Here is a 27115-nt window from a genome sequence, read left to right as displayed (position 1 = left end):
GACGTCAAAAGTAGCAGGGGGAGCAGTCATGTGGGGCTGAGCCCTTTAGCACTCTCTAGGTGGACTGTCAGAGTTGAGTTAATTGCAGAACCTCTGGCCGATTTCACAGAGAACTGCTTGCTGTGGAGAAAAATCCTCTCCCATTTGGTGGCCGGAGTGTCAGAGGGGAAGTATTCTGTGTGAGCAGTAAAGGAGACACGGGAAAGACAGAGTAGGTAGACCAAACTGGATTTTTCTAATACAGCAGAAGATACAGCAAGCCAGCAAACAAACCATAAGTGTTAGGGTTTGAATTCAGTAAGGGTGCTGTGGGCGTGCCCATGAGGAACCCCTGCCCAACCCCAGAGGAGACGACATCAGAGTCCCGAGAAATGTATGGGTGTAGCAGGTCCAGAGGAGGGAGAACGAGGATCTTCTGGCTGGGGGAACAGTGCAGCCGTGTCCGGCTCTGGGCACAGGTTCATTGTAAACAGTACGGTAGAGTTGGGTTGGACGGTAGGGGTGCTTGTGAACAGTTGTAGCAGAATCAGTTACACTCAAGTTTTAGGGTAGAGAATTCCTGCTGTGGGCACAAGGAGGTCTGGAGATAAGGAGAGTTAGGGTTTAAAACAGTTCGGGTGGTACTGATTGTGACTTGATCTGGGAGAGCAGAAAGGAAAGGAATTCTTTCCTTCCCAGATGCTTCATGTGAGGCTCTGGGAACACAGATTACTACCCCTGTGAAACTGATCTCCAGGTGGTGAGAGAAGACAGATGATAAATAAGCAGAAGCCTCATGTGATGGCTGGTGACAAGTTCTGTGAAGAAAATCAATCAAGGAAGGGAGATAGCAAGGGATAGAATGTGGAGTCACATTGTGGTCATTCAGGACCTGCAGACTATTGATTAATTTATCCTTTAAAAAATGCTCTCAGTTATTTCCCTCAGGTTCAGAACTCTAGGGAACAGCAATGAATTAAACAGCAACCCCCGCTGACGTCACAGAGCTTTCATTCTGGCAGGGGAGACAGGTAATGTACACTAAAAATAGATCACGTGTAGATGTATGTCTAAGTACCAAGGAAAAAATAAAACCAGGAAGAGGGATAGAAACTGCTCAGGCTGATATGTTAAACTTTCAGGTGGCCAGGAGAGGTGGCACTAGAAAATGGAAGACCATCATGGCAGTGTGTGAGCTGCAAGTGCAGAGACACTGAGGCAAGAGGTGCCTGGTGTACCTGAGGAGCCCTGAGGAGGAGGTGTGGCTGGACAGAGGGTAGGATGATGTCAGTAGACTGTGTAGGCCTCATGGCCCTGGTGACGATTTTGGCTTTCGAGTTAGATAAAAAGCTGTTAGTGGGCTTTGAGCAGAGGTGTGATGTGCTCTGCCTAATTTTAAACACTCCTTCTGACTGCTGAGTGGGAAGCCAACTGAAGAAGCAAACAGAAGATCAGTCGGGAGGTGATTCCCACAGAGCAGGTGGGCTGACTCCAGCTAGGGTGCCAGCAGTGTAGGTGTGGTGACAAGTGGTCGGGCATTGGAGGAGAGCTGACCTGGATGCTGATGAACTGGAAGAGAGTAGGAACAAGAGAGAGGAACCAAGCATGGCTTCAGGTTTCCCCCTGAGCATCTGGGAGATGAATCGGCCAAGTACTGAGATGGTGCAAGGCAGAGGGAGTCGTGAGTTTAGTGCGGCCATGGAGACACTGGATAGAAAGCTGGTAAGGGCAGCATTGTGGCTGGAGCTGTTCCCTGTGTGTTGGCAGTGTGGAGATGGCAGGTAAAGCCAAGGGATTAGATGCTGTCTCCTAGGGATAGATGCCCCTAAGAGAGCAAGAGCGTCTGCGGACCCTGCACTGAAGAGATGCGGTGTTTGGAAGTATGGAAGCTGAGGAGGACCAGTAGTAGGGAGAAGTAAGGAGTGGTAGCTTAGGTGGGAGGGAGACCTCAAGAGAGGTCATTGTTTGAGCGGGAGAATGACATCCTCCTTGGTGTGCGTAAGCAGCCAGTGAGGAAAGCATTGCAAAAGTAAGCTGGATGAAGAGTAAGGATGGATGACTTGATTTAGCCAGGTGAGCACCAGAGAGGACAGTGAAGGTTTGTGCGAGAGTTACTGTAGTGATGTGCCATGGCCCCAAGACGGGGTGAAGACGGAATTAAGGCTGAAGCATCATGGGCTCTGAGGCATAAGATGTTGAAAAGGCTTTTGGGCTTGGCAAATGCTGAGGGCTTGGCAGTCTTGCTGAGGTCAGGAAACTGGGGATTAGGGTCCTTGGAATTAGGTCCTAAGATGGAATTAGGGTCCATCTTTCCTAAGAGAAAAGATGGGTAGATCAGGAACAGGCAGCTTCGAGAGGTGCTGAAGGTACAGATGTGACCAGATTTGGTGTTGTCTTAGGTATGGGTGATGAGGTATACAGTAGGAAGTCAGGAATGACTTGAGGAGGTTGGGTAGGCCACCTGGGTGTATGGTGGCACCTTTTGGTGAAGTAAGAGACACACAGACAGGACACAGGGGTTGGTGTGAGGAAGTAATGAATTGATAGAGCAGAATGTTTAATTCTGTATTCTTTCATTATGCTTTGTGTTCATATACAGTCAGGAAAGTCATGATTGATTCCTTTGCATCTGAGGTCTTTTCCCTCTTGTCTTCTAGCAGAAGCAGGCTGCTAGAAGACAAGCCATACTTGTTGATACATCTCCCCTTTATGCTCACAAGGGTCCTGGTTTGGTTGATATCTGGTCACTTTAATTACGCCAAAAAGTCATATGTTAATTTTAGTTGTTCAGTCACTAAGTTGTGTCCAACTCTGCAACCTCTTGAACTGCAGTGTGCCAGGCTTCCCTGTCCTTGACTATCTCCTGGAGTTTCATCAAACTCATGTGCATTGAGTCAGTGATACCATCCAACCATCTGATCCTCTGTTGCCCCCTTCTTCTTTTGCCTTTAATCTTTCCCAGCATCAGGGTTTTTTCCAATGAGTTGGCTCTTCCATCAGGTGGCCAGAGTATTGGAGCTTCAGCATCAGTCCTTCCAGTGAATAGTCAGGATTGATTTCCTTTAGGATTGACTGGTTTGATCTTTGTGCTGTTCAAGGGACTCTCTTCTCCAGTACCACAGTTTGAAAGCATCAGTTCTTCGGCACTCATCCATCTTTATGGTCCAATTCTCACATTCGTACATGACTACTGGAAAAACTGTAGCTTTGACTATACAGACTTATGTTGGCAAAGTGATGTTTCTGCTTTTTAATCCACTGTCTAGCTTTGTCATAGTTTTTCTTCCAAGGAGCAAGCATCTTTTTCATGGCTGCAGTCACCATCCACAATGATTTTAGAGCCCAAGAAAATAAAGTCTGTCACTGTTTCCATTTTTTTCCCCTTCTATTTGCCATGAAGTGAAGGACCAGATACCATAATCTTAGTTTTTTTGAATGTTGAGTTTTAAGTCAGCTTTTTCACTCTCCTCTCTGACCTTCATCAAGAGGCTCTTAGTTCCCCTTCACTTTCTGCCATTAAAGTGGTATCATCTGCATATCTGGGGTTATTGATATTTTTCCCGGCAATCCTGATTCCAGCTTATAAGTCATGCAGCCAGGCATTTTGCATGATGTACTCTGCATGTAAGTTAAATAAGCAGGGTGACAATATGCAGCATTGGCGTACTCCTTTTTGCAATTTTGAACCAGTTCATTGTTGCATGTCTGGTTCTGCGTGTTGCTTCTTGTCCTATACATGTTTCTCAGGAGACAGGTAAGGTGGTCTGGTATTCCCATCTCTTTAAGAATTTTCCAGAGTTTGTTGTGATCCACACAGTTAAAGGCTTTGGCATAGTCAATAAAGCAGAAGTAGATGTTTTTTGGAATTCCCTTGCTTTTTCTGTGATCCAGCAGATTTTGGCAATTTGATCCCTGGTTCTGCTGCCTTTTCTAAATCTAACTTATACATCTGGAAGTTCTTGGTTTATGTACTGCTGCAACCTAGCTTGAAAGATTTTTCCCTTGGACAGCAAGGAGATCAAACCAGTCAATCCTAAAGGAAATCAACCCTGAATATTTATTGAAAGGACTGATGCTAAAACTGAAGCTCTGATACTTTGGTCACCTGATGCGAAGAGCTGATTCATTGCAAAATACAGAGTTTGGAGCATGGTTGGAGCATGGTTCTTTCTAGTAGTAAGAGTTTCATGTTGTGGATTGGCTGGGAGATGTATCCTGCTGGCAGATAGTTGTGTAGGCAAAGAAATGTCACAAACCCAGTTGTCTTGTGTAAAAAGCCATAACATAACTCAAAGATAGTTTTAAAAGAAATTCTTTATTTGAATTAAGACTGTTTTATCCTGTAAGAATTATATACAAGTGAATCGAGATTTTTTTGGAATACTTTGAAACTAGCCTTATACTTGGGTTATATAATCTGTATGACCTCGAAAAAGAAATGAAAATTTTCTGTGGCCTTATTTCCTCAACTGCAGAAACAGGTGGATTGAAATCTCTCTGGACTGCCTTAGCCAAGCCATGCTGCTCAGCTCTTTAGTCTTTTTAAATTCTTCCCTGTTATAAAAATAAATTGTCTCCATTGTGGAAAATTACCAAAATATGTAAAGAGAAAAAGAGGGTTAAAATGGCTCCATTGATTAAAGGCAATCACTGTTACTATTTTGGTATACTGGCATATGCCTTTTATATTAGCCCTTTTAAAAAGCAGTGTACAAACAACACCTGCATGTGTACTGATTATAAAAGGTCTGGGACTTCCCTGATGGTCCAGTGGTTGGGAGTCTGTTTGCCAGTGCAGGAGACGGGTTTGATCCCTAGTCTGGGAAGATCTCACCTGCCTTGGGGCAGTTAAGCCTGCTGCACTGCAACCACTGAGCCCATGCTCCCTGGAACCTATGCTCTGCAACCAGAGAAGCCACTGCAGTGAGAAGCCTGTACACCACAGCTAGAGGAAGCCTGCATGCTACAGCAAAGACCCAGCACAGCCAAAGGGAAAAAGGATCCAGATCCTTCTGGATCCCAGTCCAGAAGGGTTGGGAATGAGAAGTGCCTATCATTACTCCTTGCCCTGAGGGCAGCCTATTAGTGATTTTGACTTTTCTGGATCCTTTCCCACATATTTTGGACAGATAGAGAGGGTATTAAAATTGTATTTTTTTTTTTAGCATAATCCGGATAATTGTAGGCTTATACTTGTGACTTAAAAAAAAAAAAACCAACAGTATTTCTTGGACTTGTTTCCTTGTCAGTACATCAGTTTTATGCTTTTATTTTTTATTTTGTTTTATCATTTATTTATTTTTGACTGTGCTGGGTCTTGGTTACTGTGTGGGCTTTCTCTTCTGTGTCGAGTAGGGGCTGTTCTCGAGTTGCGGTGCGCAGGTTCTCATTGCAGCGGCTTTTCCTGTGGCAGTGCTCTAGGGTGCACAGGCTCAGTAGTTGAGCACAACAGGCTTAGTTGCCCTGCAGCACATGGGATCTTCTCAGACCAAGGATCAAACCCATGTCCCCTGAACTGACAGGCAGATTCCTAACCACTGGACCACCAGGAAAGTCCGCTTTATTCTTTAAAAGGCTGAATATTGAGAATTCCTTAGCTGTCCAGTGCTTTGGACTTGTCACTTTCACTGCTCTTGGCCAGATTCAAGCCCTGGTTGGGGAACTAAGATCCTGCAAGCCGTGCAGCATAGCCAGAAAAATTTTTTTAATGGCTGAGTGCTATTCTTGAAATAGATACCCGATGATTTTACAATGACTTTTTGATAAACATTTTTGGTTTTCCGAGTATTCAGCATTTTAAGTAATGCTGTAGTCATCAACTGTGAATATATATTTTGCATAGATATTTCTGGAGGATCAGTTTCTTTAAGTAAAACTGCTGGCTCCAAGAAAATGCCTATTTCAAATCCCAGTGCTAAGTTACTCTCCAGAAAGATCATTCCACCAGGAACATAATCTCTCTACACCCTGGTCAACACCAGATTCCTCTTTTAAAATTTCCTCCTAATTTATGTTAAAAAATGGAATTATATTTTGTCACTTTTGTAGTTTTAACTAAGGTTGAATGGGTTTTTGTTTGTCTCATTGGATATTTTAATTTTTTTCCCCATGGATAGATTCCTATCCTTTGGGTTATTTGTAGGTATTCTTTTTGAATTACTAGTACCAGTCATTTGTTACGTGTTGCCCTGTTTTTTCTTACACCATCACTCATCTTTTACTTCTCCTTAGTGTGTTTTATAGCACTAGAATTTAAACTTTTAATGTAGTTTTTCTTTTTTTCCTCAGTATTTAAAAAATGTAGTTGTATTGTTATTCACACATAAAGTCATTTTCAGTATTATTTTTTTCAAGATAAATTTTAAAAAATGGAATCACTAAGCTAAAGACTAAAAATATTTTCAGGTATTTGCTGCAGTCAGCCAGGACCTAAGTCGCACCACACCAAGGGTAGGCATGAAGGAGGTCATGACCTGCCAGGTGCCCAAGTTTTCTTTGAATCTCAGGATACCTTCTAGTCCTTATCTTGAGGGTCTAGAAACTGAATTTTGTTGTCATAGACAGCCATTACCCATCCACATCCCCTCAGTGCCACAAAGAAGTGGACACACCAGTGGACTAGTTTATTGCTGTGAGAAATATAAATTAGGGTAACAGCAGTGCATGAATTGCTCCAACTGCCACACATTTCTTCCCTGTAGGGACATAGAAGTTGTTAATCTGGCGTTGGGAAAGGACTTTAACCAAGGCAGCTCAGAATGCTTCTCACCCACTCAGAAACTGTAGCATTGTCCTCACAGCCAAGCCTCCCTTGTCCCTAGAGGCTGCTGGGGGTCCTGCCCCTTATAGTTCCTTAGAGTGTTCCATTTCTGGTGTCCTTTAGCTGACTCCCGCTCATGTATCCTCATTCATGAGGACACATGATACGTTTCCCCATCAGAAACACATATGTGGTCACTGGTACATATGTACTTGCCAGGAGTTTCATTTAAGAAAACTTAAAAACTTGGCTAGTCTGATAGGGGAAATTCATGCAGTTATTTTCTTTGAGGGAAAACATTTTTATACAACAGGATGGTATAGGGTGAAACAAACCTCTAAATGAATTGTTTCTCTTCAGGTGGTGATCAATGGAGGGGCCACGTCCAGTGGTGAACAGGACAATGAAGATACTGAGCTCATGGCAATATATACAACAGAAAACGGCATCGCAGAAAAGGTACCTCTTTCGTCAGCCCCATCCATTCACCCACCACTATGCAAGGAAGATCCTGTATAAGGAAGTGGGTATCCATCTGGAGTTTTTGTCTCTTCCTTTCTGAGTGTGTATATGTTTGTGTTCTTTATAATGAAAATAGAAGGAGTGATAAGGAATAGTACTTAGAAATTTTTATTGTTTTAATGGCAATATTTAAGTGAGAACCATGTAGAGGTCTTTAACTAGATATTTTTAAACCTCAGCCAGGATCCCACAGTGAAGTGGTTAGGAGTTTGAGGTCTGGGTACTAATATGACTCTGATCCTGAGGGAATTACTTAAGCTTTCTGGGCATTAGTTTCCTCACCTCTAAAATGGGTATAAAAATATCAGCATCTGCCTTAAAGTTGTGGGTATTGAAATAATATATATAAAGTTATTAGCATTGTGCCTGGTAGATACTGTTCAATTCAGTTCAGTCGCTCAGTTGTGTCCGACTCTTTGCGACCCCGTGGACTGTAGCACACAGCACATACGGTGTACAGTAAATAAAAGACACCAGTAGGTAAGTTATGTAGACTGTGAAAATGCCTTACACAAAGATATTTGAGAATCACACACTGAAGTGGGTGATCCCTCATCCCATCTGCTTGGCAGGTCAGTCTGTGTGATCGTAGAATGTATGACCATATTCACAGGGGCCTGGAGAAAGCTGCCCAGAGAGGGTCCGCATGCCTTAATTTCTTTTTCTCTTTGTATCTGCTACTGTGTCTGATATATATGAAAAGTATAACAACATGGAATTTCCAGACTGCTTTGCAGCCCTTAGACGTCTCAATTTCATTTGAGTTTCATTTGACAGATTTTTAAGACAGATTTTATTTTTTATCATCAACTTATATAATGATGTGTTATATTCTAGAACTACTATATTATACTATAGACAGTGTATACTATATATTCTAATAATAGACCCCTGGGAAGTTGATATATACAAATATAATTCCTAGCTCGGGTACTAGCGTATTAAGTATACAGTATAATCACAAAAATGGTAAAGAACAAAATAAATTATGTTGAAATTCTTAAATAATCAAATTTTTGTATCTGTGATTTCTTTTTCTCTTTCTGTCTTTTTCTTTTCTAGTTTGGAAGATGGAAATTTCATTTTTGGCTATCTTGACCAGTATTGCTGTTGTTTGGTCAAGCAGTTATAAGTTTTGTGAATCTTAAGTATAGATTCATGCCGAGATGTTGACATTTCTATAGTACTGATTTCCAAGTTGCTCCTCAGAGCACAGAGATGGGAGCAGCCATTGTTGAGGCTTTGGTCTGCAGCAGAGACTTTTTGCATAGGGCAGGATCTGGGCAGGGCTTACTCCTTATCTGGCTTGAGTTTCAACATCCAAGAGACACATCTTGTAGCAAAGTGCTTCTGTCTTTTACAGACTTGTTGAACTCCATCCAAACCTCAGATATTTGATCCTTAATCAGAGAGTCACCAGAATTTCCAGGCTGTAGGCTGTCATGATTTTGGATGTTCATTATCCAGGCATTGATGGCTCTCTTTTGAAATGATTGATAGAGTATTAATTTTTCAGGTTGTAAAATATCTGTAGGTGTACCTTTTACTCATCTGCTGGCAGGAAAAATGTCTAGTATGGTAGTGTTAGCACATTTATGCTAGACATTTATTGTTCGGGTGAACATTTTTTTCATCATCTGAACTTTAATAGGTGTGTATTTCCTTGAACACTAGTGAAATAGAATATCTTCCTATTTTACTGGTCCTTTTTCTTTTCCTATGAAATGGCAAGGATAGTAAGAATTATCGTATGTTGAATAATGCCAAAAGTCCAGATCTTTAGCTTCAGCAGCCTGTCACATTTAGTCCTCTTAGCATCCCTGTTAGAAAGGTACCATCACTATCCTTGTTTTAAAGGTGAAGAAAATGAAATATTAGGTCTTTCGTTGTCTTGAATTTGTGTAAAGCAAACTTGACACCAGAGGATTTTACTCTTTGGGATCTTGCTTTTCAGATGGCATTGAAAGGCTCTCTGAACACTTGACTATGAAATAAGAATGAACCATTCAAGGAAAGACAAAAGAATTGAAAGCAAGAGATTCTATCCTATATATTCTCCATATCCACAGGGTTTCTTAGCTATTCATTTTAATGTACTTACTTATTTTATTAAAAACTTTGCTTTTCTGGTGTCCATTAAAACTCTTGAATTTCTTGTAGTAAATTCTGGCTAATCTGATATTAGCTACAAGAGACTCATTTTGGAATTTGCTCAAAGGGATTTTTTTGCTGAAAAGACCAGAAGGTTAGTGCCCCAGATCATCAATCATAAGTCCATAGGATGATGTTGGAACTCATGTCTGGTAATTTCTTGGTATGGACTTCAGTATCATTAGGATTCTTCTATTTGGAAGGCTGAGGGACTTGAACTTCATAATGAGGGTGTTTCTTTTTTAAGTTTTAACCTTTTTTGGTTTATGAACCATGCAGATTCTCTCTCTCTCTCTTTAACACCAAAAACATTTTGTATTGGGATATAGCCAATTAACAATGTTGTGATAGTTTCAGTTGAACAGTGAAGGAACTCAGCCATATGTATACATATATCCATTCTCCCCCAAATCCCCCTTCTGTCTAGGCTGGCACATAAGATTGAGCAGAGTTCCATGTGCTATACAGTAAGTTTTTGTTGGTTATCCATTTTAAATATAGCAGTGTGTACATGACCTTCCCAAAGTCCTTAACTATCCCTTCCCCCTAGCAACCATGAGTTTGTTTGCTAAGTCTGGGTCTCCTTCTGTTTTGTGAGTAAGTTCATCTGTATCATTTTAGATTCCACACATAAGGGGTGTCATATGATATTTCTTCTCTGTGTGACCTACTTCACTCAGTATACACTCTCTAGGTGCATCCATGTTGCTGGAAATGGCCTCATTTCATTCTTTTTAATGGCCGAGTAATATTCCATTGTATATACATACTGCATCTTCTTTATCCACTCATCTGTCAATTGACATTTACGTTGCTTCCATGTCTTGACCATTGTAAACAGTGCTGCACTGAACAGTGGCGTGCATGTGGCTTTTCAGGCCGTGTTTTTCTCTGGTTATATGCCCAGAAGTGGAACTGCAGGGTCATATGGTAGCTCATAGTTTCAGTTTTTTAAGGAACCTCCATACTGTTCTCTGTCGTGGCTGTATTTTATATTCCCACCAACAGCACAGAAGGTTCCCTTCTCTCCACACCCTCTCCAGCATTTGTTGTTTGTGGACTTTTTGATGATAGCCATTCTGGCCGGTGTGAGGTGATATCTTATTGTAGTTTTGATTTGCATTCTCTAATAACTGGCAGTTTTGAACATCTTTTCATGTGCCTGTTGACCATCTGTATGTCATCCTTAGAGAAATGTCTATCCAGGTCTTCTGCCCATTTTTGAGTGGGTTGTTTGTTTTGATGCCATTAAATGTCATAAAGAAAGAAACTAAGTGAAGTCGCTCAGTCGTGTCTGACTCTTTGCAACCCCATGGACTGTAGCCTACCAGGCTATTCCATCCCTAGGATTTTCCAGGCAAGAATACTGAAGTGGGTTGCCATTAAATATCATAAGCTGTTTGAAAATTTTGGAAATTAATCCCTTATCAGTCCCATTATTTGCAAATATTTTCTCCCAATCTGTGGGTTGTCTTTTTGTTTTGTTTATTGTTTCCTTTACTGTGTAAAAGCTTTTGAGTTTAAGTAGGTCCAGTTTATTTATTTTTGCTTTTGTTTCCATTATTCTGGGAGGTGAGTTAAAAAAGACATTGCTGTGATTTATGTCAGAGTGTATTCTGCCTATGTTTTCCTCCAAGAGTTTATAGTGTCCAGCCTAACATTTAGATCTTAATCTACTTTAAGCTTATTTTTGTGTATGGGGTCAAAGAATGATCTAATATTTTTTACATGTGGTTTTCCATTTTTACTAGCATCATTTATTGAAGAGACTGTCATTCCCACATTGTGTAGCCTTGCTTCTTTTGTCATAGATTAATTGACTATAGGTTCAGGGGCTTATTTCTGTTTTTTTTATCGTGTTCTATTGATCTATATTCCTATTTTTGTGCCAGTACCATACTGTCTGGTTGATTGTGGCTTTCTAATAAAGTCTAAAGTCAGGGAGCCTGATTCCTCCAGCTCTGTTTTCCTTTTTCAAGAGTGCTTTAGCTATTCATGCTCTTTTGTATCTCCATACAAATCTTGAAATTTTTTGTTCTAATGCTGTGAAAAATGCCATTGGTAATTTCATAGGGATTGCATTGAATCTATAGATTGCCTTGGGTAGTATAGTTATTTTGACAATACTATATAATATATTAGTTCTTTCAATCCATGAACATTGTATATCTTTCCATCTGTTTGTCATCCGATTTCTTTCATCCGTGTCTTACAGTTTCGGGAGTACAGGTCTTTTGTCCCTTAGGTAGGTTAATTCTTTGGTATTTTATTCTTTTTGATGTAACAGTAAATGGAATTGCTTCTTGTAATTCTGTTTCTAATCTTTCATTGTTAGTATATAGAAGTGCAACAGACTTTTGTGTATTGATTTTGTAACCTGCAAATTTACCAAATTCATTGATCAGTTCAGTTCAGTTCAGTTCAGTCGCTCAGTCATGTCTGACTCTTTGCGACCCCATGAATGGCAGCATGCCAGGCCTCCCTGTCCATCACCATCTCCTGGAGTTCACTCAGACTCACGTCCATCGAGTCCGTGATGCCATCCAGCCATCTCATCCTTGGTCGTCCCCTTCTCCTTTTGCCCCCAGTCTCTCCCAGCATCAGAGTCTTTTCCAGTGAATCAACTCTTCGCATGAGGTGTCCAGAGTACTGGAGCTTCAGCTTTAGCGTCAGTCCTTCCAAAGAAATCCCAGGGTTGATCTCCTTCAGAATGGACTGGTTGGATCTCCTTGGAGTCCAAGGGACTCTCAAGAGTCTTCTCCAACACCACAGTTCAAACACATCAATTCTTCGGCGCTCAGCCTTCTTCACAGTCCAACTCTCACATCCATACATGACCACAGGAAAAACCATAGCCTTGACTAGATGGACCTTAGTCAGCAAAGTAATGTCTCTGCTGTTGAATATACTATCTAGGTTGGTTTTAATTTCATGGCTGCAGTCACCATCTGCAGTGATTTTGGAGCCCAAAGAAATAAAGTCTGACACTGTTTCTACTGTTTCCCCATCTATTTCCCATGAAGTGATGGGACCAGATGCCGTGATCTTTGTTTTCTGAATGTTGAGCTTTAAGCCAACTTTTTCACTCTCCTCTTTCACTTTCATCAAGAGGCTTTTTAGCTCCTCTTCACTTTCTGTCATAAGGATGGTGTCATCTGCATATCTGAGGTTATTGATAATTCTCCCGGCAGTCTTGAGTCCAGCTTGTGTTTCTTCCAGTCCAGCGTTTCTCATGATGTACTCTGCAGATAAGTTAAATAAGCAGGGTGACAAATACAGCCTTGATGTACTCCTTTTCCTATTTGGAACCAGTCTGTTGTAGATGAGTTCTAGTAATTTTCTGGTAGCATCTTTAGGATCTTCTGTGTATAATATATCATCTGTAAACAGTGACAGTTTAACGTTTTATTTTCCAATTTGGATTCCCTTTACTTCTTTTTCTTTTCTGATTGCTGTAGCTAGGACTTGCAAAACTATATTGATTAAAAGTGGTGAGAGTGGACATCCTTGTCTGTTCCTGATCTTAGAGGGAATGCTTTCAGCTTTTCACCATTAAGTATGATGTTAGCTGTAAGTTTGTCATATATGACCTTTATTATGTTGAGGTATGTACCCTCTATGCCCACTTTCTGGAGAGTTTTTATCATAAATGGGCACTGGATTTTGTCTAAAGCCTTTTCTGCATCTATTTAGATGATTATATGTTTTTTATTCAATTTAATTGATTTACAGGTGTTGAAAATCCTTGCATCCATGGGATGAATCCCACTTGATCATGGTGTATGATCTTTTTAATGTGTTGTTGGATATGGATTGCTAGTATTTGTCTTGCATCTATGTTCATCAGTGATACTGGTCTCTAGTTTTCTTTTTTTTGTCATATCTTTGTCTGCTTTTAAATGAGTTGGAAAGTATTCCTTCCTCTGTGGCTGTTTTTGGAACAGTTTCAGAAGGATAGATGTTTTAACTGTTCTCTTAAATGTTTGATAAAATTAGCTTGTGAAGCTGTTGGGTCCCGGATTTATGTTTTTTGGGAGGTTTTTAATCATGGTTTCAATTTCAGTGCTTGTGACTGGACTGTTCATATTTTCTATTTCTTCCTGTTTCAGTCTAGGGGAACTGTACCTTTCCAAGAATTTGTCTATTTCTTCCAGGTTGTCCATTTTATTGGCATACAGTTGTTCATAGTAGTCTCTTTTCATTTCTAATTTTACTGATTTGAGTTCTCTCCATTTTTTTTTTTTGGATGAATCTAACTAAAGGTTTATCAATCTTGTTATCTTTTCAAAGAACCAGCGTTTAGTTTCATTGATCCTTGTGATTGTTTTCTTTGTTTCTATTTCGTTTATTTCTGCTCTGACTTTTATGATTTCCTTCCTTCTGCTAACTCTAAGTTTTGTTTGTTTTTCTTTATCTAGTTGTTTTAGGTGTAAGGTTAGGTGGTTTATCTGAGATTTTTCTTATTTCTTGAAGTAAGATTATATTGTAATTACTTTTGCTGCATCCAGTAGGTTTTGAGGTGTTGTGCTTTCATTTTCATTTGTCTCTAGGTATTTTTTTTAATTTCTTTTGATTTCTTCAGTGAACCAGTGGTTGTTTAGTAGCATATTGTTTAGCTGCCATGTGTTTGTGTTTCCTAGAGGTTTTTCCCTTGTAGTTTATTTCTCATCTCATAGCACTGTGATCAGGAAAGCAGCTTGATATGATTTCGATTTCTTTACATTTGCCAAGGCTTGCCTTGTGGCCCAGCATGTGGTCATCCTGGAGAACGTTCTGTATGCACTTGAGAAAAATGTGAAGTCTGCTGCTTTTGGATGGGATTCTTTATAAATAACAATTAAGTCTAAGTCATCCAAAATATCCTAGGTGGCAAGAATACACAGAAGAACTATAGGAAAAAAATCGTAATGACCCAGATAATCACGATGGTGTGGTCACTCACCTAGAGCCAGACATCCTGGAGTACGAAGTCAAGTGGGCCTTAGGAAGCATCACTATAAAGAAAGCTAGTGGAGGTGATGGAGTTCCAGCTGAGCTATTTCAAATCCTAAAAGATGATGCTGTGAAAGTGTTGTACTCAATATGTCAGCAAATTTGGAAAACTCAGCAGTAGCCACAGGATTGGAAAAGGTCAGTTTTCATTCCAATCTCAATGAAAGGCAATGCCAAAGAATGTTCAAGCTACCACACAATTCACTCATTTCACAGGCTAGCAAGTAATGCTGAAAATTCTCCAAGCTTGACTTCAACAGTATGTGAACCGAGAACTTCAAGATGTTCAAGCTGGATTTAGAAAAGGCAGAGGAACCAGAGATCAAATTGCCAACATCTGTTGGGTCATAGAAAAAGCAAGAGAATTCTAGCAGAACATCTACTTCTTCTTCATTGACTACACTAAAGCCTTTGACTGTGTGGATCACAACAACCTGTGAAAAATTCTTAAAGAGATGGGAATACCAGACCACTTTTCCTGTCTCCTGAGAAACCTGTATGCAGGTCAGGAAGCAACAGTTGGAACCAGACATGGAACAATGGACTGGTTCAAAATTGGGAAAGGAGTATATCAAGGCCATGTATTGTCACCTTACTTATTTAACTTCTATGCAGCGTGCATCATGTGAAATGCTGGGCTGGATGAAGCACAAGCCGGAATCAAGATTGCAGGGAGAAATATCGATAACCTCAGATATGCAGGTGACACCACCCTTACGGCAGAAAGTGAAGAGGAGCTAAAGAGCCTCTTAATGAAAATGAAAGAGGAGAGTGAAAAAGCTGGCTTAAAACTCAACATTGAAAAAGCGAAGATCGTGGCATCTGGTCCCATCACTTCATGGCAAATACATAGGGAAACAATGGAAACAGTGACAGATTTTATTTTCTTGGGCTCCAAAATCACTGCTGATGGTGACTGCAGCCATGAAATGAAAAGACGCTTGCTCCTTGGAAGGAAAGCCATGACAGAGCTAGACAGCATATTAAAAAGCAGAGACATCACTTTGCCACCAAAGATCCGTATACTCAAGGCTATGGTTTTTCCAGCAGTCATGTATGGATGTGAGAGCTGGATCAATAAGAAAGCTGAGCACCAAAAGTTGATGTTTTTGAACTGTGGTGTTGGACAATACTCTTGAGAGTCCCTTAGACTGCAAGGAGATCAAACCAGTCAGTTGTAAAGGAAATCAGTCCTGAATATTCATTGGAAGGACTGATGCTGAAGCTGAAGCTCCAGTGCTTTGGCCACCTGATGCGAAGAGCTGACTGATAAGAAAAAATCCTGATGCTGGGGAAGATTGAAGGCAGGAGAAGAAGGGGATGACAGAGGATGAGATGGTTGTATGGCCTCATTGACTCAGTGGATGTGAGTTTGTGCAAGCTCCGGAGATAGTGAAGGACAAGGAAGTCTGATGTGCTGCAGTCCGTGGGGTTGAAAGAGTCAGACATGACTGAGTGACTGAACAACAACAACAAATATACTCCTGCATTTGATATACTCCTGCATTTCCTTACTGATTTTCTGCCTGAATGATCAGTCCATCGTTGAAAGTGGGATATGAAAGTCTTCCACTATTAATTTTGTTACTGTCGATTTCTCCCTTTTTGTTTGTATTTGTCTTACATACTGAGGTGCTTCTGTGTTGGGTGCATATATATTTATAATTGCTATATCTTCTTCTTGGATTGAGCTCTTGATCATTATGTAGTGTCCTTCTTTGTCTCTTACAACAGTCTTTGTTTTAAAGTTTATTTTGTCTGATATGAGTATTGCTACTCCAGCTTTCTTATGATTTCTATTTGCATGAAATACCTTCTCCCATCCCCTTATTTTCAGTCTGTAAGTGTCCCTAGGTATGAAGTGGGTCTCTTATAGACAGTATATATTTGGGTCTTGTTTTTGTGTCCACTCAGCCAGTTTATGTTTTGGTTGGTGCATTTAATTCATTTACATTTAAGTTAATTATGGATATGTATGATCCTACTCCTATTTTGTTGTTTGGGATTTATTTTTTATAGATCAGTTCCTTCTCTTGTGTTTCCTGACTAGAGAAGTTCCTTTAGCATTTGTTATAAAACTGATAGAGTGGTGCTGAATTCTCTTAATTTTGCTTGTCTGGAAAGCTTTTGATTTCAGTATCAAATCTGAAAGAGTCTAGTTGGGTAGGGTATTCTTGGTTGTAGGTTCTTCCTCTCTATCATTTGAAATATATTTTGCCATTCCCTTCTGGCTTGTAGAGTTTCTGTTGAGAAATCAGCTGATAACCTTATAGGTTTTCCCTTGTATGTTATTTGTCTTTTTTCCCTTGTTTCTTTTAATGATTTATCTTTCATTTTTGTCAGTTTGATTACCCTGTGTTTTGGTTTGTTCCTCCTTGGGTTTATCCTGCCTGGGACTCTGTGCTTCCTGGACATGACTGACTATTTCCTTTCCCATGTGGGGGAAGTTTTCACCTGTTAGCGCTTCAGATATTTTCTTGGGTCCTTTCTCTCTGTTTTCTCCTTCTGGGGCGCATATAATGTGAATATTGGTGTGTTTAATGTTGTCCCAGAGGTCTGTTAGGCTGTCTTCATTTCTTTTCATTCTTTTTCCTGTATTCCATTTTGCAGCATTGATTTCTACCATTCTGTTTTCCAGGTCACTTACCCATTCTTCTGCTTCAGTTATTCTGTGCTTGATTCTGTCTAGTGTATTGCTCACCTCTGTTTGCTTGTTCTTTAGTTCTTCTAGGTCCTTGGTAAGCTTTTCTTGCATCACCTCAATCTTCGCCTCCAGTCCTTTTCAGAGATCCTGAATCATCTTCACTGTCATTATTCTGAATTCTTTTTCTGGGAGGTTGCCTGTCTCCATTTCATTTAGTTGTGTTTCTGGGTATTTATCTTGTTTCTTCATCTGGTACATAATCCTATTTCATTTGGGATAGTTTTCTGTGATTGTGGTATTAGTTCTAGAGGCTGATGGGATTGTAGTTCTTATTTCTTCTGTCTGCCTTCTGGTGGATGAGAATAAGAGGCTTGTATAACCAGTCCATTCTGAAGGAGATCAGCCCTGGGATTTCTTTGGAAGGAATGATGCTGAAGCTGAAACTCCAGTACTTTGGCCACTTCATGCAAAGAGTTGACTCATTGGAAAAGACTCTGATGCTGGGAGGGATTGGGGGCAGGAGGAGAAGGGGACGACCGAGGATGAGATGGCTGGATGGCATCACTGACTCAATGGACGTGAATCTGAGTGAACTCCGGGAGTTGGTGATGGAAAGGGAGGCCTGGCGTGCTGCGATTCATGGGGTTGCAAAGAGTCAGACACGACTGAGCGACTGAACTGAACTGAACTGAACTGAACTCATGAGCTTCCTGATGGGAGGGACAGGCTGTGGGGAAAACTGGGTCTTGGTCTGCTGGGCAGGGCTGTGCTCTGTAAAACTTGAATACAACTGTCTGCTGATGGGTGGGGCTATGCTCCGCTCCCAGTTAGTTGTTTGGCCTGAGGTGACCCAGTCCTGGGATCTATAGGTCTCTGTAATAGGACTATCAGAGACCTCCACGAGGGCGCAGAGTGTCCATGTCTCCATGGCAGGCCACTGCCAGCCCATGCCTCTACAGGAGACCCTCAAACACCCACAGGTAGGTCTGACTCAGTCTTCTGTGGAGTCACTCCTCCTTTCCTTTGGGACCTGGTGTGCACAGGATTTTGTTTGTGCCCTCCAAGAATCTCTTGTTTCCCCAGTCCTATGGGAGCTCTATAATCAAATCCCACTGGCCTTCAAAGTCAGATTCCCTGGAGATTCCTAGTCCCTTGGCCAGATCCCCAGGCTGGGGATCCTGATGTGGGGCCTAGAACCTTCACAACAGTGGGGAGCTTCTTTGGTATAATTGTTGTCCAATTTGTGAGTCACCCGCCTGACAGGTATAGGATTTGATTTTATCATAATTTTTCCCTCGTACCATTTCGTTTTGGCTTCTCCTTTGTCCTTGGATGCTGGGTATCTTTTTTAGTGGGTTCCAGTGTCTCCTGTCAATGGTTGTTAATAGCTAGTTGCGATTTTGGTGCTCATATGTGAAATGAGTGGGAATTTACTGCTGGTCTTGGACAGTCTCCTGGAGAGGTGGAGGCGGCTGCAGTGCATGCTGGGGAGTGCCTTCTACCTTGTGAAGCCGGTGAGGGTGGGTGCCATTGTGGAGGCTCCTCCCCCTCACTTCCAGACTCTCTTTACCTTTTAGTACCATTTGTTCTTGAGCATACTTGCTTAATATAAACAGCCCAAAATTGTATTAAAATGTTTAAGATGTGCTGCCTCCATTCTTGGTCTACCGAGCATAGTTGACAACTGGCAGTCTGATGTGTTTATTCCACATGCTTTTCCACTCATGAGCACACATATCTGAGAGTGTTGTACTATAGACAGTGAGCCACTAGTCACTACCCCACCTACATCATGTATATACCTTGCTAGGCTACTAAGTGTATGTGGAATTTTTCTGTTTTTAAAAATTAATTTTAATATTTTAAATAGACAATCTCATGATTTAAAAAATCACTTGCTCTATATACACCTATTATTTCTGAACTGTTTGAAAGTAAGTTACAGACATAAGACTCCTTTTTCCCTAAATATTTCAGTGTGTATTTCTAAAAACAAGGACATTAGAATATTCACATTGATAAAATTATTATTGATAATAGATCTCATTAATTTTAAAATAAAGCTTAATAATTTTCATTTATCTACCATGAACAGTAACAAAATTGGTGAGTTTTCTTCTTTCCCTTTTCTTTCTTGTACTATCTGATTTTGGTCAGAAATACTACTTACACTTTATATTATAATTGATTTGTCAGCTTTAAGTATCATCCTTTATCTTCCAACTGTATTAGATTACAATTTACTGCTTGCCTTTTTCTTTTTCCCTCTCACATTTTGTTAATGGTAATGTCTGTATCTTTTTGGTGCACATGACTTTTATACATTCTGGCTACCTACTTCCTACTTTTAGTTTTATTCCTACAGCTAATTTGAGTCAAACCTTCTGCTGATTTTCACCAGTAATTTCTTGGTTGACTGAAGTTCATCCTCCAGGCTCTTGATAATAAAGTGTAGTCCATGCATCAGCTTTGTTGACATCATTACCTACAAGCTTGTTAGAAATGTAGAGTCTCTCTCCCAACCAAAACCTGCTGAATCAGAATTTGCATTTTCATACGATTCCTATGTGATTTGATATGTTCACTGACGTTAGAGAAATAACACTGAAGAACTGGATCATGGGAATAATTTTGGATGAGAATTTATCTATAGCATTTAGGCTTGAAGGAAAGTTTGGCTGGATGTAAAATCTTTAGGACATTGTTTAGATCCTGACTCAAATAAATCAGCTGTAACAAAATTTTGACATAGGATGAAAAAATTGTAATAAGCATTGGGTATTCACTGATGTGAAGAAATTGTTAATTTGATTAGTATGTAATGGTATTTCCGTTCTTTTTAGGGTCTTTATGTGCTGAAGAGACATATATGTGTTTCTGAGCAAATGTATGTATTTTGAGGATTTCGTTTAAAATAATCCATCCCTTTACTCCAATAAAGTTAGAATGAGATGGGGAATAGATTAAATAAGAATCTAGGGATAATAAATTTTGAAGCTGGAGCTGGGGATAGATACAGAGCAGGCGTTTCAAGTTCCTTCTAACACTATAGTTTTCAAAAATTTGTAATACAAAATTAAGGAAATAATTGAGTCATACCTTATTGTTGGCTCTTTTCTCATTTTCTGGTATTGAATATGGCTTTGAGGAACTCAGGCTGGTCTTTTTTTCCCCCTTGTAAATCAATATCTTGATCTTTTTGCCTTTTCTGTGGATTATTTATCTTTTATATTCAGTAACTTTACTGACGATCATATAATAATCATAAGTTTTGAAGCTGACCTTCTGTGTTAGCTTTTCCTGGCACTTTCAGTGTTTAGCTTCAAGTCTCCTGTTACTTCAGCAATGTTGTCTTGAATTATATCTTTATTTTCTGTCCTAGTTTCTTCTTTTGGTTTCCTTACTTGGGGGCTCCATTTGTGTCTGTTTTGGACCTGCTTTGTCTGCCCTCTCTATCACTTCTCTCTAATCTTTTTTTCTCTTACACTTTTTTCATGTGGTCTTCCCTCTTGTGCTCCTACCATTTTGATTTTTCTTTTTTCTCCCCTTCTGTCCAAATTCTTAAAACTCATATTTTATTTCCCCTTTGTCCTTAAATTTCTTGACATATTAGATTCTTTTGTTGAGTTTTCAAAGACAGCTGAATCTTTTTTAATTAATTTATTGAGAACTTGGTGTATTTTTCTAATTTGCAAGCATATCCTTTAGTTCTTAGAAATTTTCTTATTTCTTTGATTCCTGTGTTCTGTTTTCTTCCATAAAAATTGTTCTTAATCTACATTTGTCTTTTTGTTATTTGGGACTCTCAACCCTTTTGTTGAATTTTTTTTCCTATCCTGTTTTTAGTTCCTAAGGTCGGTTTTACTTTTTTTTTTTTTTAATTTACTGATTAGAGATTTGAAAATGACATTTCTTTCCTCCCAGGTTCAAAATACTTTTGTGAAGAGACAGGTTTCTCCCCCACCAATGTGTTTTCTTTCTACTACATGGACCTGTTTCCTCTATTTGGCTCTTATTTTCGGAGGAATGTGAGGCAATAAAAAATATGATTGTAGAATCATTGTGTGTGGGTAAAATGTTCTGTTCAGCCTTTCCACTGAATAGGGAAAGCTATCTTGTTACTGTAGGGTCTGTAGATGGTAGTGTTTTATCTCTGAGGCTGATCAAATCATCTGGAAAGGAGTCCTCTAGTCTCTTCCTATAGCTTCTGGTATTCTGGAAACAGATAAAGATCTCACTGTTCATGCTTGTGGGTTAAAACCACACATAGTATTCCTCAGTCTGAGGTATTTCTGATTTGTATTCTTCAAATAATACATTTTTGTGTCTTGAAGGGGGAGAATAGCAGTTAGCAGGCAGCAGGGTGTCTGATTGGTTTGCAGAGTTAAATCCCATTTTTTTCCCATCCCTATTCTGTCTTCAAGCATAGAACATTTCTCAGCTTCTTGTTGGTCAGCCAGCTCACTTCTTTATACCTTCCCCTCTCCCAGATGGGTCACAGCTCATATAGATGCTCTACATATTCCAGAAATAATAGGATATAGTCAGTTAACAATGTTACGATAGGGTGAATAGTGAAGGGACTCAGCCATACATATACATGTGTCCATTCTCCCCCAAACTCCCCTCCCATTCAGGCCGCCATATAACACTGAGCAGAGTTCCGTGTGCAATACAGTAGGCCCTTATTGGTTATCCACTTTAAATATAGGGTTTGTATATGTCCACCCCAAGCTCCCTAACTTTCCCTCCTTCCATCTTGCCCCGATCCTCACCCCCTCACCCTCACCATAAGTCTGAGTCTCTATTCTGTTTTGTTAGTGAGTTCATTTCTTTCATTTCTTTTTAGATTCCATATAGAAGGGATGTCATCCAATGTTTCTCCTACTCTGTCTGACTTAATGTAATCATCTTTCAAAGAAACTTCTCTGTTGGAGGTTTTTGTTTTTGCAGTTTTAAAATGGCTCTTATTGTTCATGCTGTGATAACAGAATGTGGTACCATGGTCCTCAGTGACCATTCTCCTTCTGTCTCTGGGAGGAGCAGTGTAGCATTTGTCTGACAGGGTTCACTGATCCCCTTGACCACACAATCTCCTGCCTTTTCTTGATATCATCAGTGGACATTTACATTAGTTCCATTACTGAGTTGTAGAACCACCCTCATTACTAAGAAAAATCGTGTGTATACAGTATATATATATATGTTTGTGTACACATCTTAATCTTAGCCTTCCAGGTTATAAAGAGGACAGATTCAGTCTTTTCAGTTCTGTTCATGTGTTTTGTAGGTAAAACTAGCCATTTGGGAATCTTTAGAGTAATAATGCTTAAAATATTATTGTAACAGATTATACTAATCTAGTAAGTGTAGTGTTACTGTCCGGTTTTCAGACATTTCTTTTTGTTACTTTGTGAGCAGTAACACTCCCACCTGTAGGCCCTATGATAGTGTTGAGTTGTCCTTTGTGTAGTGAGTCCAGTGTCCATTGTTGCATCGTATCAGCAAATGGTCAGCTTCGTTCAGAGATATCCAAGACTGATTTGAAGTGAAGTGAAGTGAAGTCACTCAGTCGTGTCCGACTCTTTGCGACCCCATAGACTGAGGCCTACCAGGCTCCTCTGTCCATGGGATTTTCTAGGCAGTAGTACTGGAGGGAATTGCCATTTCCTTCTCCAGGGGATCTTCCCAACCCAGGGCCCGAACCCAGGTCTCCTGCATTGTAGACAGACACTTTACCGTCTGAACCATCAGAGAAGTCCAAGACTGGTTTAGGAGTCCCAAATCAGGTTCAGTGATTGGCTTGGATGACTCACACTGACTCAGTGGACATTAATTTGAGCAAACTCAGGGAGATAGTGAAGTCCATGGGGTCGAAAAGAGTTGGACATGACTTAGTGACTGAACAAGACCGACTCATAGAATTCAGAAAAGCTTCTGGTTATAGCTTATTTGAGAAAAAGGGTTCAGATTAAAATCAATTAAAAAAACCATGTAGGGCAGGGTATAGGAGACACTGAGCAAGCTTTCAGTTGTCCTCTTCCTAATGGAGTCATATGGGCAGTGCTTAGCTTCCCCCAAAGCAATGTGTGAGGACACTCAAGAAGTGTTGCCAGACCCTCTGGAGTCAAATTGATACCATGTGGCCCAAGGCCCCCATCGTCAATTGCACTGTTAGAATAATCTGTGAAAGGCGGCTCAAGGATTCAGGTAAACAAATACACTCTTAAGAGGAAGGATATTCCAAAAACATTAAAGTATCTTCCAGGTGTCAGGTAAGGACCAAACTTTTCTTTCAAAGGTGCAGGGTTTGGACAGCCCAGACCTGCTGAGTTAATCCTTTACTGCGCATCACTGCATATCATGGCTTCCCTGGTAGCTCAGTAGTAAAGAATCTGCCTGCAATGCAAGAGACCCGGGTTCAAGCCCTGGGTTGGGCAGATCCTCTGGAGAAGGTAATGGCAACCCACTCTAGTATCCTTGCCTGGCGAATCCCCACGGACAGAGGATCCTGGCAGGCTATAGTCCATGGGGTCAGAGTCGGACATGACTGAGCAGCTAAGCGCGCACACAACTGCGTATCAAGTTCCTCACCATATGTACCTTCTCTGCCGCCCCTATGAACAAGTTTTGAAAGACACATGTGATATGTTTAAACCCATTTAATAATGCAGACCTGCCAATATCCGTTGTTTGAGTGGAAGAAAAATTCTTTCAGAAAGGTCATACTCAATTCACATTTGGATTAGATCAAATGTCCGTTTACTTTTGATATTTACCTTTAGGACTTCCCTGGTGACTTAGACGGTAAAGTGTCTGCCTACAATGCGGGAGACCCGGGTCCAATCCCTGGGTCTGGAAGATCTCCTGGAGAAGGAAATGGCGACCCACTCCAGTATTCTTGCCTGGGAAATCCCACGGACAGAGAAGCCTGTTGGGCTACAGTCCATGGGGTCGCAAAGAGTTGGACACGACTGAGCAACTTCTCTTCACTTCAGGCTTTCGAAAGTGATGGTGAATTGTGTCACTAATACAACACTCCTTGTTCAAGAGTATTTGGCCAGTGTGTGTTCAAATTCCAGTGTATGAAAAATGGAGTGATAAACAAGGAGTCAGCATCTTTCTCAGAATCTTTCTGTGGATCAGATCCATTGGAAAGTGGAACAGATTGAGCCAGATGTGACCAAGGTTGATCTTTATCTTTTTTGTGGCACATCTTGTAATTTTGTTTCCTCTTAGGCGCTTTATTATTAAAAAACTTAAAAAAAAAAAAAAAGCACATCTTGGATTCCGATAAATTATTTGTATGGTTTTAGAAACAGGGTAACATTGAGGGTATATAGGGGAATCCCCCGAGTTTTCAGTTTGGCTCAGATACTGGATGAGTTCAGAAGTGACACTGAAGCTGATCAGCCATGTCTGGAGTATAACCTGTGGTCTCTCTAAAGATTCTGGTTTATAAAGCATACAACACAACATCTTAAAAAATCTTTAGTAATGGGGGTTGGTGGGGTTATCCTCAACTATAAATACATTTTTAGTCTTTTTTTTAGCATCTTTAAATTTTTTTTTCTTTTTTAAAAATTTATTTTTTAATTAAAGGATAATTGTTTTGCAGAATTGTATTGGTTTCTTTGAATCATAGAATCTGTATACCTTTGCTCTTTTCACAAACATTTATGTCTGAGCAGAAGTGTTTTAAAAGAAGGGTGTTTCCTGGGACTTCCTTAGTGGCCCAGTGGTTAAGAATCTGCCAGCCAGTGAAGAGGACATGGGTTTGATCCCTGGTCCAGGAAGATCCCACATGCCGTGGAGCAGCTAAGCCCATGTGCTGCAACTGCTGAGCCCATGCACTGCAGTTACTGAAACCCGCATGCTCTAGACCCCGTGCTCTGTGAAAAGAGAAGCCACTGCAATGAGAAGCGTGTGCAACGCAACTCGAGAGTAGCCCCCACTTGCTGTAACTAGAGAAAGCCCACATATAGCAACAAAGACCCAGCACAGCCAAAAGTAAAATTTACAAATAAATAAAAGAGGGTGTTTAGGTACAAAAATCTTTTTCCTTGCAGGGATGGGTTGGGATAGGAGGGGCAGATTAGTGCTATTGAAAGTAGTTAGCATTTTATAGTATTTCTTAACTCAGGTTACCACCCAAGGATGGCCTCACTCATGCCGTGGTATTACTTTGTGGTCTCAACCTTGGGAGCATCTCTCTCTATGCAGGAGGTACCCAGGTTTGGGGAGCAGCTCTGAGCAAGCTGGTTGCTCTTGGGCATGAGTTGATGGCAAGTGATACTGAGCCCCTAAATCCTGAGAACAGACTGTCCCACTAAGTGTGCTTGACATTGTGTCAAAGGTAATAAAGGCTTAATTTTACATTAGAGTGACAGCCACTTTATAAAATTGTTTTTCAGTAACAGCCTATGCTGTTAACCTTAGACCTTGCTTTTATTTATTTATATATTTTTTAGACCTTGCTTTTATTAAACAACTTCTTTTCTCCCTTGCTCACAGAGCTCCCTTGCTGAGACCTTGGATAGCACTGGCAGTCTAGACCCCCAGAGATCAGATATGATTTATACCATAGAAGATGTTCCACCCTGGTACCTGTGCATATTTCTGGGGTTGCAGGTAAGATGATCCCTTTGGAATGTAACCACCAGCAGATGCTTGAATTGTCTGTCTAGATTATTTAAAATTCAATTTTTATTTTTTACTTATTGACAGCTTTAAATTACTCTTTTAAGGATGATGAATGGTAATTGTTAATATGAATTTCAAAACAGTGAAAGGAAGAAAACAGGAGGAGTACGTTAACCATGGTAGGAAAAAAAGAAAATATTCAGGAAATAAGCAAGAGAAATGACATGGAAGGAAGGGGAAAAGTTCATAGATGTATGGAAAGGGTGAGAAGAGGGAAGAGAATGTAGAGGAATAGAAATAAGAAGGATTAGTGTTCATCTCTCATTCCTAGTTAACCAATCCATAGTCACTGTCAACTGCCATGAAATATGGGTGACATTAAGAAGTGCTGTGTTGCCATAAAAAGTAATGCATTTGAGTCAGTTCTGAGGAGGTGGATGAACCTAGAACCTATTATACAGAGTGAAGTGAGTCAGAAAGAGAAAGATAAACATCGTATTCTAACACATATATATGGAATCTAGAAGAATGGTACTGAAGAATTTATTTACAAGGCAGCAATGAAGAAATAGACAGAGAATAGATTTACGGACATGGGGAGAGGGAAGGAGAGGGTGAGATGTATGGAAAGAGTAACGTCGAAACTTACATTACCGTATGTAAAATAGATAGCCAATGGGAATTTGCTGTATGGCTCAGGAAACTCAAATGGGGGCTCTGTATCAATCTAGAGGGGTGGGATGGGGCAGGAGATGGGAGGGAGGTTCGAAAGGGAGGGGATACATGTATACTTATGGCTGTTTCATGTTGGGGTCTGACAGAAAACAACAGAATTCTTTCAAGCAATTATCCTTCAGTAAAAAAGTAAATTAAACAAAAAAAAAAGAAGTGCTGTGTTGGTCAGGACATAAATGTGGAGGCTTCAGTCTTATTTTTAAAGGAAGGTAGGCTTCCCTTGGTAATGTCTGCTTGCAGTTTCCAGTGGGAGCAGAGCAAGGAGGCTGCCAAGGAGCGGGTAGGAGGGTGGGGCGAGAGGTGACCCAAGCTGGTGCAGGACTTCTGCATCTTTGGTATCTGCTCCCCCCTCTCCCCCCAGCCACCACTCCCTTTTCCCACTTATGATCGAAGTGGGGCTTTAGGAGAAAGGGGATGATATGGAACGCTCTTTGCCCAGACACATAGTTCTGGTCTTTGTATGCCTTGGTTTTGAGGTCTTGCTTTGCATTCTTACTTTCTCAAGTTTGAATGATCAGTTCATGCTAAGGAAATCAGTCTCATTACCCAGACAAGTTTATTCACTTGGAAGTGGACTGTACCTGCTGACAGCTGATACTTCGGTTCAATTTCCAGGCCCTTCCCCAATCTTAGGTACTAAAACAGTTGGTAACCTGGACAGAAAGGCATTCTAATAAAGAAGTCGTAAC

General features: G+C 40.4%; 1 protein-coding gene across 1 annotated transcript in view; it reads left to right on the top strand.

Moving 5' to 3' along the window:
• The window catches only part of SLC23A2 (solute carrier family 23 member 2), a 139156-nt gene that overhangs the window by 60001 nt on the left and 52040 nt on the right, over positions 1-27115 (top strand). The window contains exons 3-4 of the mRNA XM_018057363.1: positions 7100-7198; positions 25563-25679. Of these exons, the coding sequence (XP_017912852.1) occupies positions 7100-7198; positions 25563-25679 (216 nt within the window). The remainder of the gene's footprint in view (positions 1-7099; positions 7199-25562; positions 25680-27115) is intronic.

Source organism: Capra hircus, chromosome 13 (genome assembly GCF_001704415.2).
Source record: "Capra hircus breed San Clemente chromosome 13, ASM170441v1, whole genome shotgun sequence".
Taxonomy (NCBI): domain Eukaryota; kingdom Metazoa; phylum Chordata; class Mammalia; order Artiodactyla; family Bovidae; genus Capra; species Capra hircus.
This window is presented reverse-complemented; position numbering and strand designations above follow the sequence as displayed.